The 16183-nt window shown below is 38.0% G+C and overlaps 1 protein-coding gene across 5 annotated transcripts in view; it reads left to right on the top strand.

The window, feature by feature from the left end:
* The first annotated feature begins 4275 nt into the window (after positions 1-4275).
* Positions 4276-16183, top strand: part of SENP6 (SUMO specific peptidase 6) — a 75070-nt gene continuing 63162 nt past the window's right edge. For 4 of the 5 annotated variants that reach the window (XM_057418859.1, XM_057418860.1, XM_057418858.1 and 1 more), the window contains exon 1: positions 4276-4789. Coding sequence is in view for 1 of the 5 variants with exons in the window: in XM_057418862.1 (XP_057274845.1) it covers positions 4738-4789 (52 nt within the window). In the remaining 4 variants the exon portion in view is untranslated. The remainder of the gene's footprint in view (positions 4790-16183) is intronic. The other variant, XM_057418861.1, reaches the window with a different exon arrangement.

Below are 16183 nucleotides of genomic sequence, written 5' to 3'. Positions count from 1 at the left end.
AGTAAAAATATGTTACTTTATTTTCCTGATTACACAGTCTTTTAGTTTTTTTTGCTGTAGATGCATTCGTTATATTCTTTTTGTTAGCAGATGAAAGACTATTGTGATTATGCTATACTATTTATGTTGGCAAATACATTTTCTATTTTTCCTCCTTTAAATCAGTTAGAACTTCTGCTCTTATTACTGAAATTATGAAAAAAGCTATGCTGAAAGATAAACAACACTGTTGCCTAATCATAAAGCTTGGACTGCAATTGATAAATGTATTTCATCAGTCTGTATATAAAAATATATTTCCATTACAGAATCACCATAAAAATATTAAGAGAAAAATAAAAGTTTATTTCAGATTACCATCAGTTACTTCAGGAAACTTACAGCAACTATTATAAAGTGCATCAAAATATCAGTGAAACAAAGCAACAGTTAAATTAAGTATCTTTTATACAGAAATTTTGAACATACACTGGGAAGTACATTCACAGAATCATGGATCTGATGTATTCTCTTAAGCCTTTTATGTCCTCCCCTTCTAACACTTACAAAACTATCAACAGTTTTGCTTTTCTTTAGTTAAAGATCAATTTTGCCCCAAAATGTGTAATAAATTACCCGATGTACATTACTAAGGAAAATTAAAAATATAAAAGATTGTCCAAGTTTTTTCAGATGGAATATTTTATATTTGATTTATAATTTTTCATTTCTTCTTTAGTATGATTCCATGCACATATTTTAAATTACTCTCTTTTATAGTTTTCCTTTTTCTTAGGATCATAATTATGCTTCTATTTAGGAGAGGTCACTGATGTAATGGTTCTGGGCTGCACACCAAAAAATGGTCAGGTGTAGCCCAGACCCTGCACAAAAAAATGTTTTATTTCCAAAAACAATATCTAATGCTGTGTTGTGGCTAACAATGCTAACACATCACCCTTTATATCGATAAATCTCATTTTGATACTTAATGAGTCATAAGTTTTTTAGCCCAACACAGTTGCTTGACCTCACTGCCCAACAAGAGGTTGCAGATTTAAAGCAAAATTGTTTCTCTTTGAATGGTTATAATGCAGTGAGACAGTGCAGTGAGGCAGTCACAGCAATGAATTTATTACAGTAGCAGGAAACCTAATAGGCTATTTGTTTATTACGGTTATTCTCCAACACCCAGTATTGCATTTTGAGGTAGGCTGACCAGATTTAAAAAGCAGGTCTCCTTCAAGGAAGGAATTAGGAAAAATTTTAGACAAAGTCGCAGTGATCTTAAGCAGTCTGTAGTTATCTGCTACCTACTTGGCAAGCTGTCTTTGATACCAAAACTTAATATAAAACTTTTCTACATCCTGATGTGTCCCTGTAAGTCCTAGCACATAAATGAATGGTACTTTTCCATTTGGGATGTTACCAAAGAATTAACTGTAGTATGTGAGCTACCTTGGGATAAAATAAGGTGCCCCTCCCCCCCCAAATTAAAACATTAGCTTTAATAGCAAGAAGGTGACATTGCAAGCACAAGAAATAAATTTGACTTTGCTTTAAAATGCACAGCAAAAAACAGGCATCAGGTCATCAGGACAGCAACAAAATTGGTTTTTGGTTTGTTTTTTTTTAACAAAGGACATACATAGATTGTGCATCATTAATGCATTCAAGGGACAGTTCTAAGAACACCAGTGGGAAACAGTGAAAAATAATTAGTCCACAACCATTATTTTCTGAAAGGTGGGACTGTTAAAAGAATAGATTAATAGTCTATGGAATGGGTTCAGGGCTTGTAAATAACAAAAAAAAAAAGTCAAGATGCCTATAAATTCCCTTAAATGTAAACATATGCAATTTACATAGCAGTAAAAAAAAAATATGTACACTACCACAGTTACAGAAATTGCAAAAGTGCAATCCCAATTTCATTTTATTGCTTTTGCAAGGAAACGGGAATTTCTATGGAGTAGCCACCCCATTTGTTGACAAACCTTAAAAAACCTAGAGGAAACAAGAAATAATTGGAAGGAATTGTAAATACAAAGAAAAAAAATGTTTTTTTTTTCCCCCATAATTTCAGTATTGAATAACCTAAGCCACAGTCATTAATAACAATTTTTTCATTCTGGGAAGAGAAGGAAAAACAATAGATTTCTAAGGTGAAACAAAAAGACTTCATCATTGCCTAATGAATTAGCTTTTCACTTTATGCAGTGCTGAGCCAACAGACCTGTGCACATGCAAGCGTTTGTAAAATTCAGGATCTTAGACTGTGTCCTGTGAACATAGTGGGACTAGTCAACTTGTAGCGGCTGCTAAAAGGCAGTAATGATCTGATGCATTTCATCCCTGGGAACTTACTGTGTGAATACAATTAACAGTTTGGCTGAGAACAGGAAGAAAACTCAGTAAATTCTGTATGACTTCCCCCAACAGGAAGGGGGTATGCTGATTTTCTCTTTGTCATTGATGACTCAGATACTTCTTAAACATGAAGAAAATCCTCTCGTTCTAAGTTTAAGCCACTCTAAGGCTGAGAATACACTACTAATGAAAGCTTTATGAAAAACAGATGAACAAAAGATTTGACTACACGCTATTCTCTTGCATCCTTCAAGAGCTTCAAAATAAAGGAAAAATACTACTGCAGTCAGATGTAATTTTGGGGCAGCTCTTCTCCATAGAAAAGTAGATGTTAGATTACCAATCAAAAAGTCTAAAATCAACCATGCATCTAGATAAATATTGGTAACTTCTTTACCTGCCATTTCTACTTTAGAAGGTATCATAATCTACACTGTGCCTCAGCTCACTAAAAATAAGCTATATTTGATGTCTTGACTTGGATCAACAAAAGCACACTACTGTGTATCAAACATTTATACAAAAAACTCATAATCATTTTTTTAAAAAAAACAGTGAATAACTGAGTAGACATGAAGCAGTCTGGTCTCAACTGTGCATAAGAACTTGGTTTTGTGAATTAATCCTGTAACCTCTGCAGTAAACCCTCCATCTAGACAATGTTCTTCTGAGATATAACAGGATACTTTTTGAAAATTAGATTCTAGATTTCCATTTTTCTGGGGGTTTTTGTTTGTGGGCTGGTTTATGTTGCTGTTAAGATTTTGTTGTTTAGGGTTTTTTTTTAATTTAGGTTTCTATTAAGCATTTCTGCCGAAGTCTTCTGGTTTCTGTATAATTAGCGTGCACCAATTTTACCTATTTTTTTCTTCTTTTAATTTTATTAAAATTAAATATTTTATTCAGAAGTCTTTTTTTTCTAAGGAGATTCTGAAGATCAGGGCACGTTGGCCAGCACTGTTCCAGCTTTTGGAATTCTTTCTAATCACTCAGTTCTGGTGGTGTGAGGTAGCATTTGGGGAGCAGCCTGACACCTCACTGTATTTTCTTCCAGGCCAGTTCTGCATTCTTATCTGCTTCTGTGTACCTCTTGCTTGTGTAAAAACTGAGCATTCCTATTTACAGTATTTTTAAATACTCTGGCTTATGACTATGGTTGGTGTCAATACAGAAAATTCAGTTTTTAATTTCCATATGCATTAGGTACTTGAACTTACCTAATTTAGGACTTTAGCCTACAAACTTTCAAGTTCAAGCATCTTTGGGAGCTCATTTTTCAAGCATTAGTAATTTTTGGAAACTAACTACTTTAAATTAGACATAAAAATTCCCCAGTTCTACAGTAAAAATCAGGTCAGGAGAATTCCAGATGAAGGAACCCATTCAAGAAAGGAGGATCTACTTTTCCCTACTTCAAGACTGTCACAGTTTACCTCCCAGATTTTAAAGGAACGTATTTTTCATACTTTGGCTTCACAAGAAGTCTTTTTAAAATGTAAAACCTCACATGCTTTTAAATTCAAATACACCTGAGAGCATGACTTGCAATTTCTGTATAGTTGGCTTGGCAACGCTGTTCGTTTTGCAGAATCCAGTTTTGCATTTAAATACGCCTTGATTAGGCCACAGCCTTCATGATTTGTAAGAACTCGTTAAGACCTGCGTGGCCTCTAACCCAAGCGTGAGCACGGTGACAGGCGAGCGGGCTCCAGAGCTGCGCCATGGGCTTCCAGGCTCCTGAAAGTCCATTCATTTTACTCAAACCGATCCACCTCCTCACCTCCCAAAAGCTGCCGCCTCCGAGCTGATCAAGGGGGGAGCGGGAGAGCCCGAGGCATTACAGGGCGCAGCCTTACTGCGGCCATTTTATCGTCTAGGGGCCGCCGGCGAAGCGCGGGTGCCGGGCCGGGCGAGCCGGGGGTCCCGGCAGGGGTGTGCCGGTGAGGTCCCGCCGCGCCGTTCATGGAGGAGAGTGGCGGCAGCTCGACGCGCACCATTCCCTTATCCTCCCCGTGTGCTCTGAGGTACCGCCGGCGGAGAGCCAGCCAGGCCCGCCTCCCCCGCCGGGCGCCATCAGCGGCTGCTGGGCCAGACCCAGCCGGCAACCGCTCGGGGGACTGCTGGTGGCGGGCTCGGTGAGGGAGGAGCGGGTGCGCTTCCTCTGCTTCCTCCTGCACGGGGCCCGGAAAGCAGCGCGGCCCGGGCCGCCGTGCGCGCGGACTCGGAGCAAGAGAGGGCCGGGCCTCGGAGGCGCCGCCGCCGCTGCGGGTCACCCAGCCTTCCGCAGTGGGGGTGGGCGGCGGAGCGCGCAGGCCGGGGGAAGGGCCAGGCCCCGCCGTCTCTCTGGGCGATGGAGTGAGTGAGGGAGCGAGGCTCGGCAGCAGGAAGATGGCCGGTGGCAGCAGTGGCGGCGGCTGCAGAGACAGCTTGTTTCTGGAAGGTGAGTATATGGCTGAGAAGGGGGGGAATGCGGCCCACGGGCTGCATTTCCCTTCTGGCAACCAGTAAGGGGCACAGTACAGACCGGGGAATGGGAGAGGCGTGCGTGTGTGCATCTGAGGGGTAGAGGGGGAGGAATGGGTCCCCTTCGGGGGACGACGACAATGAGAGGTGGCTTCGTAGTGGGGGAAGGGTGGGTGCCGTTAAGGGGTGGTTTGATTTGGTGAAAAGAGACCTACTTTTGAGGGAGGGGTTAGTGAGGGCGAGTCTATGCCTTATTCCTTTTCTTTTATTTCTTTTAATGTACCGAGGCTTTGGAAGTGCAGTGGTTTCTTTGTAGGGGCAGAGGTCTGAGAGTAGCCAGAGCTTGGTGCAGCAGGGCCGGTTTTGCAGCGGGAGGGATCTTCTGTCGGCGGGTCGGTGGGCTGGTGGGCGGCCGAGCAAGGGTAGCTCTAGGTGAGGAGGGGAGGCCAGGATTGCTGTGCCGCCTCCCCGCTGCACTGCCTTGCCTTTAGCTTGGTCTCAGGCCCCGGCCTAGCCCGTACCCTTTCACTCTACCATATAATGAGGCTCGTGTGCTTCTAAAATACTATTTTAAATGTTTGGGAGTGAGGTTAATTTTGGGAGGGGTATCATCCTTACATTTACCATACGAGGCTGATGATGAATCTGTCCATAGCAAGTGAAAGAAACCTTTAGCGTGTATAAAGCCTTGAGTAATTTTTTTGATGTATGGGTTAGGTGGTTGGTTTGTTTGTTTGCTTGTTTTTTGTCGCTATAAAGCTATTAATTATAATGCAGAAAGTCTCCTGAAATTCGAATGCCTCTAACTGTTGAGACTTCAGTTTCACCAATAAGAAAAAAAATAAATCTGCTATTGTAATCTTACATTGCTATAAGCACATATCCTGATGGCATAGGCCATAGTCTGTTAAATTCTGCTAAAGTACCATGATGATAACAAAGAAAAATACATGTTAATGAAATACATTATTCCTCATAAGCAGAGTTTTTCAAGTCGGGGATAAGTTTAGCATTGGAGATTTTGCAGTACCTTTATTACGCAGAGCACACACCTCTTGCAGATTGTCTCTTGCTGCAGTATGTTGGGCTTTGTTTTTTATTACTAGATGTTCTGGAATAGAGGTACTGTATGAACAAAAATACTGCTTGTTGTTTTGAGTAATTAATCTGAAATTCTGATGTTCAGAAACTCTTTCTGCTTAATAATGGCTATTATGTTACTTCCCTATTAGCTTTAAAGTGGTGAAATGCAGACACTCTGTTTTTTCCTGAACTCTCTCCACAGAATACAGTGAGCTTTGCTCAGACAACTAAAAGTGTCAAGGTGATGATGACTAGTCACTGTCTTCTTTTGTACACCTTGGCTATTTGCTGGCTGGACAGGTGGCTAAGAAAAGACAGATTTCATACACATCACCCACATGTTTTCTACTTAGGAGATGTCTTTCCAAGAGCAGGACCAATACAACACTGGGTAGTGTACCCATTAGAAGCTTTGATATTCCACAGCTGGTGAATTGAGTTATCAGCTGGTTTTGTGTTTCCTCAGTATTTGGGGGCGTGTTAATTTTAGGACTGATGATGTGATAGCGTGTGAGTGCGCATGCATGTGTGAAGCAAAACTAATGTGGATGGTGACAAAAAAATTCTGAGGATGGCCCGAGTCCAAATGGGATGATAGTACTATACCAGATCTAGTAAGAGCTGGTAAACTTTGTACTGATTTGAAACAAAGGAAAAAGAAGGCTTTCTGATGTTATTTGAGAGGGATGAGATGTGCTTATTAGGGATGTTGACTTTATAGGAAAATGTAAAGTCACAGAATATGTATATATAGGGTTTTTTGGCAATCTGTAATCTGGAGCTGAGAGCACATTAGATGCACCTAACGATGGTAGAACCACCATTATCCAAAGGTGAGACAAGCGCAAGAGTGCCAGAATTGTGAAACAAGTGTAACGTGGACAAAAGCAGGGATAAAAGTGTATAGAGTAGGAAATATGGCAACTTCTATTGCAAGATGATGATTAGTCCATGAACCTATAGTTACATCTATAAGTGGTCTGTGTATATTTCATTAACTCTGTTGAAGTCTATGTAAGCAACAATCAAAAATTGTTTACTTGATGTTTTTGGAAGTGTTATATTAAAGGCTGGTAAAGAGGAAGGGGGGGGACTCTTCTGTCCATCCCTGGTGTTAAAGCATAAAACTGATTATGTGCCAAATAGATGTTAAATCCATCACTGATTAAACTCAGTCTAATGGAAACAGTGCTGTTGAAATATGTACCTATATGTGTATGTGTGTATACATATGTGTACACAGAAACTTCTGATTCTATCATGCTTATGCTGAGTATCAGTCAGACTTAAACATGCAGGTAAATTAAATAAATTGCTTTTAAGTGTGATGGTTGTTCAGAATTTTTTTTTTGATTCCACATGTCTAGTAAGATGCTCATTTAGTGTAACAGACGTTACTATGAAGAAATGTGGCTGTTGTTCTGCTGTTAAAGTTGCTTCTTTTTAATATTTTTATTATTTTCTTCTCCAGTAAAAACGAAACGGTCTTTCTGGAAGGGTGTTCCATGAGTGATTTATCTGTTGCCTTTCTGGTAATGCTGTTGTTGAATACAGTGATTCATACTGGTACATGTTTTTCTTTGTCCAGTTTTGCATATCTAATGTATCATCATTATTTATCTGTGTTGTATAGACTGTTCAATGGAAAATATGAAAAAGATTCTTAGAACTATAACGTTTGACTTTTTTTTTTTTTTTCTTTTTTTGAAGCTGCATTTGTTACCATTCTGGAGCAGTGCTAGTAGTCGTTATGTTGTATACAGCCATATACATGGTCTGTGTGTTTACTTTTCATGAAATGTCAGGACTGTTAGACTTTAGAAGTGTGGAAAGTGCCTTATTTTTGTTATTTAAGCTAGTTTACACATGGAATTAGTAAAACTTTTCTGAATTTACTTTCCTAAAGTAAGGTTTCTAAGTTATAGGCAGAATATGCAGAAATTCACAGTAACAAATAGCCCTGTGGCATGCAAATTCTTTCCTGACTTGGAGGAGTAGAACTTTAGTGATTCCCACTTGAAGGAATTCCTGTGTTTTTCAACTGATAGTCACACCTAAAATAAGAAACAGTGACAGGCAAATCTTTTTGGATTTAAAATAGGGGGATATTTAGCATGTGGGAATGGAGACGACTCCTAATCATTCCCGCTGGAGAATAATTGTAAGAACTTGTGTTATATTCTGCCTCCTTGGATATTGCTGAGTTGCAATGCAGTTGTAATTTTCTCTTTTCCAGCCTTTCATTTAAAGCTTCCCCATGTTTGTGCAGTTGATAATAGGCAAACTTTAAAGTATTCCTATATGCATCTATTTTCCTGATGAAAGGAGAAACATTTTGTTCCTTCCTGCCTTTTTTTTTTTTTTTTTTCCTCTTCAGTCTCCTGGTGGTTACAGTAGTGATACTGAGAACCAGTATTGAATTTTCTTTCTGAGGATCTCTTTCCTAAGGAATGTTGCCAATCCCTACCTTCAGAGCTGCTGAGAGATTTCAGTTTAGTCATGACAGGAATTTGCTCAATTTTCATCCCATTTTCTTGGCTACAAGTTTCCTAATAACCGTAGAGAAAACTATGTGGACTTCCTATTAACAGCAGCAACAGAAACTTCACAGTTGTCTGTCAGAGGACTTTAGAAGACTTTGTTTTTCATTCAGCTCACATGTAAAGAATTGTCTTCACAAAGTAAGGGTTGTAGGCTTGTGTATTTTCTTAAAGGTAGCTGAGATTCTGGAGTGGTACAGAAACACGCAGAATTTTTATCTTAGTGTATAGACACAGAGCTGCCATTTGAAGTCATCAGCCTTTCCTGCCTTTTTCTTCCTTCCCCTCCCCCTCTTTTGATCATATTGAGAAATCACTGACAGGAGTAATACAAGTTAGGAGGGCAGAGAGGAGTTTATATTCAGGTAGAACACTTGAGGATTTTCTGTCTTCTGTGACTCTTCATTTTTCTCTTAACAGTGAAATTTAATTATTAATTGTTGTAACTGTTCCTGAAGCAGTCTGCTGCTTTGTTTATGGCCTAGTGGAGATGAGTATTAGCTTGAAAATGAGGGGAAGGGATATTTCAGGTATCATTCACTTATTCTGTGCCTTTATCATAATCTAAACTCCTGCTCTATGATGTTGAATTATTCTTTGGTTTGTGTCAGTCCCGTAAATGTTGATGTGTTCTGTTCCTTTCGTCTGTTTTTCTTTAGAGTATTTTTTGATTGCAAAGTGAGAAATTTGTGAATTTTCTATGTTTGCTTATGTCTCCCAGTCTCTAACCCATTCAGAATTTCTTTCCAACACTGCCTATGTGTCTTTTGAGACCTTTGTTCAGATGTCCTTTCCAATAGTTTTAAGACTAAGAAACCTTATTAACTTCAATGACAGATTATATTTTAGGACCAAAATCTACTTGCTGAGAACTATTTCTCAAAGTGAAAATATTTTCTTATTGTCTTACTTTTTATATGTGCCTATCTGACTTTTGAGTAAGCTAGGCTACTTCTTAAGACATGTAGAAAAATGCTAAAAATTAACTTATCTGTTAATGCTCTAAAACACATGTTGTAATATGCTTGGTAGCACATTCTTAAATAATAGCCTGTGTCCAAGTCCTCTTCCGCATAATCACCTTTTTTTTAATTTCAAGATTTAGGATTCTAGGAGCCCAGGTTTGTCCTCATCTATCTCCATTTGAAAGCATCTGTGTGCACTATTCTGGTTTTCATTATGGAGGCATTTATTATTTGGTAGTTTTTCCTAAATAGCTACTACTGTAATATTTTTGCACAAAGTGGGACATAGAAGCTTCAGGTGTAAGAGTAACTGTCTTGTATGGGATGCTTCATTGGTTATTTTCTGGCACTTGGATTTGGTAGTAAAACACTACTCTTTCCTCAGAAAAAGTACAGAAATTCTACTGAGGGTTGGGGGGGGGAGAGAATGTTCCTAAAAGAGATCCTTACCCTCTTCTTTATGTAAGTAGAAATACAAAAGTAATAGTAATAACACAAGTAATTACAGCAATATGTGGCTTGATAGCAAGCATAAACCAGTATTTTGCAAATGTCTGTTTGCACAGATACTTTTATGATGATCCTATTTGGGTATTTTAGTCTTTTGCTTCTTGTTTTATGTACAAGGATAAAATGTGATAGACTATTTATTGTAATGGTTTCAACAACGACTTTGGCTTTTATTACTGTTGTTTTTGTAAGACTGCATGAATTGCAGTGCAGGGTCAGACTTTCTATGGAGTTTTAGTTGTGTCTCTTCGTGTAGAGAACTAAGGGGTTTCAAGGTGTGTTATGTTGTAGCAGGCCCTATGATGTGAGATTGATCACCAAACTCACCACTTTTAAATACTGCTTTATAAGAATATGAGGGGGTTTTAGGTCATATCGCATAATTTTGTCTCCTCTCTTCCCACTAATAGCTATTAAACCTTTTGTTTGCAGAGAAGTAGAGATCTCACAGGTAAACATCTAGGAATTTTGAGACGCTTACTTCCATAAAACAGGGAAGTCAAAATAGGGTTCCTGAAGTAAAGGTTTCAGTGCTGCCTCAGTATGGCTTGGTTTGCTTCTAACATGTGAGTTCATAGAGTGGCAGAGTAGTCTGGGATCAGGACAGCCAGAGCGCTAAGTACACAGGACAGTGTGTGCCTCCATCTGTGTGTATCTTGCAGAAAGGAGTAGAAGAGTGTACAGAATAGCTGCAGGAGACTGAGAAAACAAGATAAACAAAAATGGAGCTGTTGTGGTGGGGGAGGTTGGAGAAATAAAGGCAACAAATTCTTTTTACAGGTTAACCAGCAAATGTAGTTTTTCTCTTAGCTTGGTTGTTCTGAACTAAAAGGAACTTCCATTTGGGGAAGTAATTTGGAAAGTTAATTTCTTTTGGCTCATGTTTTAGCACCTATTTGGTTTCAATTTAGAGGGTTTTTGAGGTTGAGATATTCTTACATAGGTTGAAATTTGTCTAATGCTCTGTACTTGATTACTTTGTGCTTACATTTAAGAAAACTAAAGCACTAGTAAAAAGTTTACTATTCTTATTCACTGTATACGTAGAATTAAACCTGGTGGTAATTTGATCTTACACAGTTTTTTAAAGCATGCGTTATTAAACTTCCTTTTACGGTGTTCAGCAGCCTAGTGTGTATAATATTTTCAGGTGAAGTAAAATTTGGTGTCTTACGTTGGCCAAGTCAGTTGCATATGAATGTTGTGTTCGTAGTAGTAAATGGCACTTCCATAGTGGGTGCTCAGCAGCCTGTGTTGATGGATATCGTGACACAGAAATAATTACCTAGCAATCTTTATTGCCTTGATCCTTCACAAATATAAGATGAAAAAAAATGTTTTTCATTTTGCTGCTGAGGCCACAAAATTTCCTTTAGGAAATGTGGGAAAGGTAACCAGTTGTTAAATAGTGGGTTAAAATCAAACAGTGTATTTTTAATAATTAAATCACTGCCTAATTCAGTGACACATATTTAGATTGGAAGCTTTCTTTGAGAACTGCTAACATGGTATAAGTAGAGCTTAGTAGTTCGTTAGTAGATAGGCGTATTTTTGAGATGTCTTTTGAGTACTTTCAACAGAATGTCATAAAAGTACTGAAGACTTATTTAATTTTCTTCTATGGTGTAGTCTACATGCACAGACCTGGGGATTGTGCCAAATGGAATTCAGTCTCTAAATTACAGTCTAGTATAAATCAGAATACAGAATGGCTAATGGTTATTTGGGTACTGTAGCTAACAGGGATGATTAAAAGTAAATAACTTGTGAGAAGATGTTTTATTTTGATTTATGGTTTAATGTCTGCTGTGAGTTAAGGAATTAGCATTTTGGCAATGCTGTTGTTTAAATAACTTTAAATAATCTGTAAAAGGAATTATGTTCTAATATATGAGGATAGTTGATTATTAAAAGGATTGTAGCAAATGCAAGAGTACTGATGTGTGTTTAGTGTACAGTAGCAATTTGCAGCATGGATAGCAAATTGGAAAATAAAGCTTTCAAAATAAACTGAAAAACAGTAAAATGATTAAGGTGTGATGCTATTGTCCTGTACAGGATAATAATAAATTGGGTGTATGAATTCCCTAAAGCAGCCAACTGTGACATTGCTGCTTTTATCTGATCATGAAGCAACTCCATTTTGGATGCAAAGCTGAATGGCAACTATTTACTGTTTCTCTTTGCAAGACTTAAAATTATTAATTGTTTTGGGGACAGGGAATAACAGAACATCATTGACTGGTTAGAGCGAGCTACATATGGCAGCTGTGCTGGACTGAGGCTGCAGGTGGGGGAGAGATGCCTGCTTCTCTCCTCCCGATGCTCCCCCACCTTTCCCTCCCGCCTCAAATTGCTGTCTTGTGGCATGTCTTGTACTGTCCTACCACCCCTGAGACCAGTATATTGCCAGAGAGGTTGAAGTTGTGTACAGTTTTCTCATACTGGCTCTTTGCCAAACCTCTGTTGAATTTGCTCACTGAACCGTAAGTGGGAGAGGCTGGACAATGGCTTGTACTGAGGAGGGCAGACAGACTGCATGTGAAAAAAGGGTATTTCTACTTTCATCTCTCACTGGTGACTTGTTAAATCAGGTTAAGTTGTAATATGTAACTTAAACTTTAGGATAAATAATTTTGTGTAACAGCAGCTTTACTCTTCCCAGGGAAATGCAGTTATTTTAAATAACAGGTTAACTTCTGTGCAGAACAAGTTTTCAGGCTGGAGACAGGAGGGAATAAATTAAAAAGCTGTGGTTATTCCTGGGTTGGTCAGCAGGCCTTCAAAAAGTTTTTGTTAATGGGTATGCACTGCAAGCACTGAATGAGAGAAGGAAACATTTCTGAGTGAGTGTCCCTGTAATTCCTATGAAAGAATAATTTGGAGCGAAAGCTGCTGACTTCGTGATATCTTTCTCTGACTGAATCTTCAGTGATGGTAAATAAAGAACAGTTATGATCCAGAAACTGTACAAAGACTTCCTGAGTTTTGTTTGTTTTTAGACCATATAAGCTGGAGCAAAGTCTCCCTGTTGTTTGTTTGGAGTTTTTTATATTTTAATTTTTTTTAAATAAGACTTGCCACAAGGCTGGTTTAGGGAAGATACATACCAGTAATATTTTGCTGGTGTAGTAAAACATAATACTACATGATACGATTAATATTATGTAATCTTTGAAGTATATGTGTGTAAGAAACCGCTGCACAAATATTTTCATGAGAATATTTTTGTCCAGTGCCATACAGTTGTTTCATGTGCACTAAAATTCATTTTTCTGAAATACTTTTATTAATGGTGTAGGTTATAGTGTTGTATTTGTTTGGCATGTCTGATTTTTATGGCTCATTTAGCAAACTGTGAATATCCTGATAACAATTTAATACAACAGTCTAACATAAAGATTATTCAAGAGCCTATTAGATGAGAATTTGAACTATGAAGTAGATGTTAGCTTTCATATTTACAATTGCCTTTGTAATTTCTGAGGGTCACTTCTAGAAACATTTACTAGAGTTCCTTGTAACTATTTTTAGCAAGCCTTACTGCTCAAGAAGTAATGTAAGGATCCTTTACAACTGCATATAAACTTTAAAAAGTTTATTCTGTTGGACTGCTCTGGTCCAGGTTATGATGATGGATATACCTGGCACAGTGGGGCACTAAACCTTTAACTGACATTACCAGTTCTGCCATTAGGCAAATATATTTTATATATAGCTAAATGTTTACCTGTTGAATACCACCAAAAAAACCCCAACCTATTATCAATGTAGTAAAGAAGTTCTTTGTCATCCAGCAAAGCTTTTGTTAGATGGAAAAGGCACTGTTCCTTACTTGGAAGCAAGTCTTACAGTGTGCACTGTGATCGAAAGAACTGATAGATCAAGGTAAGGATAATTTAATCTTTGAGTGAAGGTGGCTGAAACTCATCTCTAGTTGGAGGCTGGTGTCTTAAGTTGGATGTTTTGCTTCAGCTGTCTTTTGAGTGTTATTTCTTGAACAGTAGGTTTGTAACTATTAGCAGTCAACAGGCTGACGTATTATTTTGTTATATTAAACATTGATTGATAGCTCTTCTTCACTGCCTTTACAAGTAATTGCTAAGAAAAATGTTTGTTTTTCCAGGGATGTTAAAGTTATTTTTTAGCTTTTTAAAAATAAATTCCACTTAGTAAATTTTAGTATACTGCAGTTTAGTTAATAGTTGTCAGTGTTCCTTAAACTCATTGTTACATCTAGTGAACTTTTATACTTCCATTACAAAGAATACTGTAGTTTTAATGCAGTAACATAGTTGTATTACATCATGTCTCGTTGCATTGGTGATCTCTAATTGCAGAGGAAATTGAAGTATATAGTGTATCTGGTATAAGCAGGAGGCTGTTGCTTATTTGTGTTGCATTTCTCTGGTTTCTGTTTTGTTTGTGGGGTTTTGATGGTTTTTGGTTTTTTCTTTGTTTGGTTAGTTTTTGTTTGTTTGTTTGTTTTTGTTTGTTTGTTTGGGTTTTTTTTCTTTTTTTCCAGCCAGACATTATTTTCTTGCAAGGTCATTTTCTAACTCACGTTAGGGGCCATATTGAACGGCCATGCAAGTAATTGTGCCAGCAATTTACAACACAGCCAGGCCCCCCTAACTGCTCTGTGCTGCTCTGAGTGACAGTCCTGCTGCCCCTCCCAGAGACACTGCACTTGCTCACAGCTTTGCTTGAGTCAACACCAGCACTTCTCTGGCTTCATGGTGAGTTGGCTGAAGGAACTAAATTGGCAGAAAACTAATCCTCAGGGGGAAGTTTTGGTGGAACTAGTCTGCATTACTTTTCAGCCATATCAGCAGTCTAATCCAGCTGACTGCTCTCTCATTTAGGTATGAAAGCTTGCCAATGTCACTAAGAATGGGGGGAAAAAAGCAGATCTTTGGCCTTTACAGAAAAGCAAATGTGAAATTTTCTCACAACTTAAAATTTAATCGACTCTTTCATATTACTTTCATCCTTTCCCTACTCAGATTTTTCTGAGATGTGCCTTTTTCATTTGGGCAAATTATTGAGTTTTTTTAATTGAAGTTTTCTTTATATGTGCTTTTTTGCTGTCCATTTCAGCTGGATTTTGAACAGCTGGCAACGTCAGCTAAGTGTCTTGCTTTTTGTGGCTTTAATTACATTTTAACGTTGTTTCTTTTTTCCTACATTTGCAAGTTATTTTCTTGTAGAAGTCATGGAACCATTCTGGACTTTAATTTCCTTATGGTTTTATATAAAGGGGATAATATATGTGACATAGTTTTAAAAGTTTGCAGAAAGTGTTAAATAATACAAATTCTTATTTTTTGTTCCTTCTTCCCTTTGGTATGTAAATACAGTGCTTTATTTCAACCTGGCATTCCAGTTATTGCTGCAAACCTGGAAGCCTAAGTGTTGGTTGCTGATTTTCCAGGTACTTAGGCTAGGTTATTAATCTTACCCTGCCTTTAGGCACTTTATAAAAATAGATTGTTTAGTGTTCCTATATTTTCAGTTGCACAGGTTTAGCTTTTCTTTATGAAGGTGGATCCCATGGTGTATAGCTGAGTCTAAAATCAGAAGTGTGTAAATCAGATGCATAATATCCTGTAAGGTTTCCTGCTGTGTTTTGCTTATATTATAAAACTCTTCCACTGTTTAGAATTAGAGATCATATGTGATTAACATCACATACTGATTTGCCACAGAAATTGTGTTCTGTTCTTTTTTGCATGTCATCTTCCTTGAAATGGCTTGTTAGCTTTATATACTTTTTCACATTTTGAGAGGAAACTGTCAATTCAGAAGTTGCCCCTAGCCTATCCTAGCCTATCCGTCTTCCATTTTTTTCTTATAAAATAGGAAGATAACTCTCCTATATTTATATTTCATATAAAAACCCTTAAACTTTCTCCTTACTTTCTGAATTTTTTAGTATGTCTCCAGTCTAGCAATAGAGTCCTTATATAAGTAGAGAAATAAATTCATTGTGCTAAAGAGCAGGAAAAAACCCCAAACCTTTTTATTTCTTTTTTCTCTTTTTTTTCCTTCTTGTTTATTGTTGGACCCTTGTGTGGAAAGTTTGAATGGGTAGCAGAGAGAAAAGGGAAGTGACTGAGGTACTTCATTTTGGGGGTGTTTGCGATGATGGTGCAGTTGCCTTAAGTGATGCTTTGTACCTACAAGTAGTCACTGGTTTTACCTGACTGCTGGTTGAAATCACATGGGTTGGAACCTTCTGTCCCAACCAAGCCCAGCTAGATCAGTTTGCTT

This window comes from Pezoporus wallicus, unplaced genomic scaffold (genome assembly GCF_028554395.1).
Source record: "Pezoporus wallicus isolate ANWC-B61680 ecotype Strahan unplaced genomic scaffold, APGP_CSIRO_Pwel_v1 contig_4901, whole genome shotgun sequence".
NCBI lineage: Eukaryota > Metazoa > Chordata > Aves > Psittaciformes > Psittacidae > Pezoporus > Pezoporus wallicus.
The sequence above is the reverse complement of the archived record's forward strand: the minus strand, read 5'-3'. Positions and strand labels throughout refer to the sequence as shown.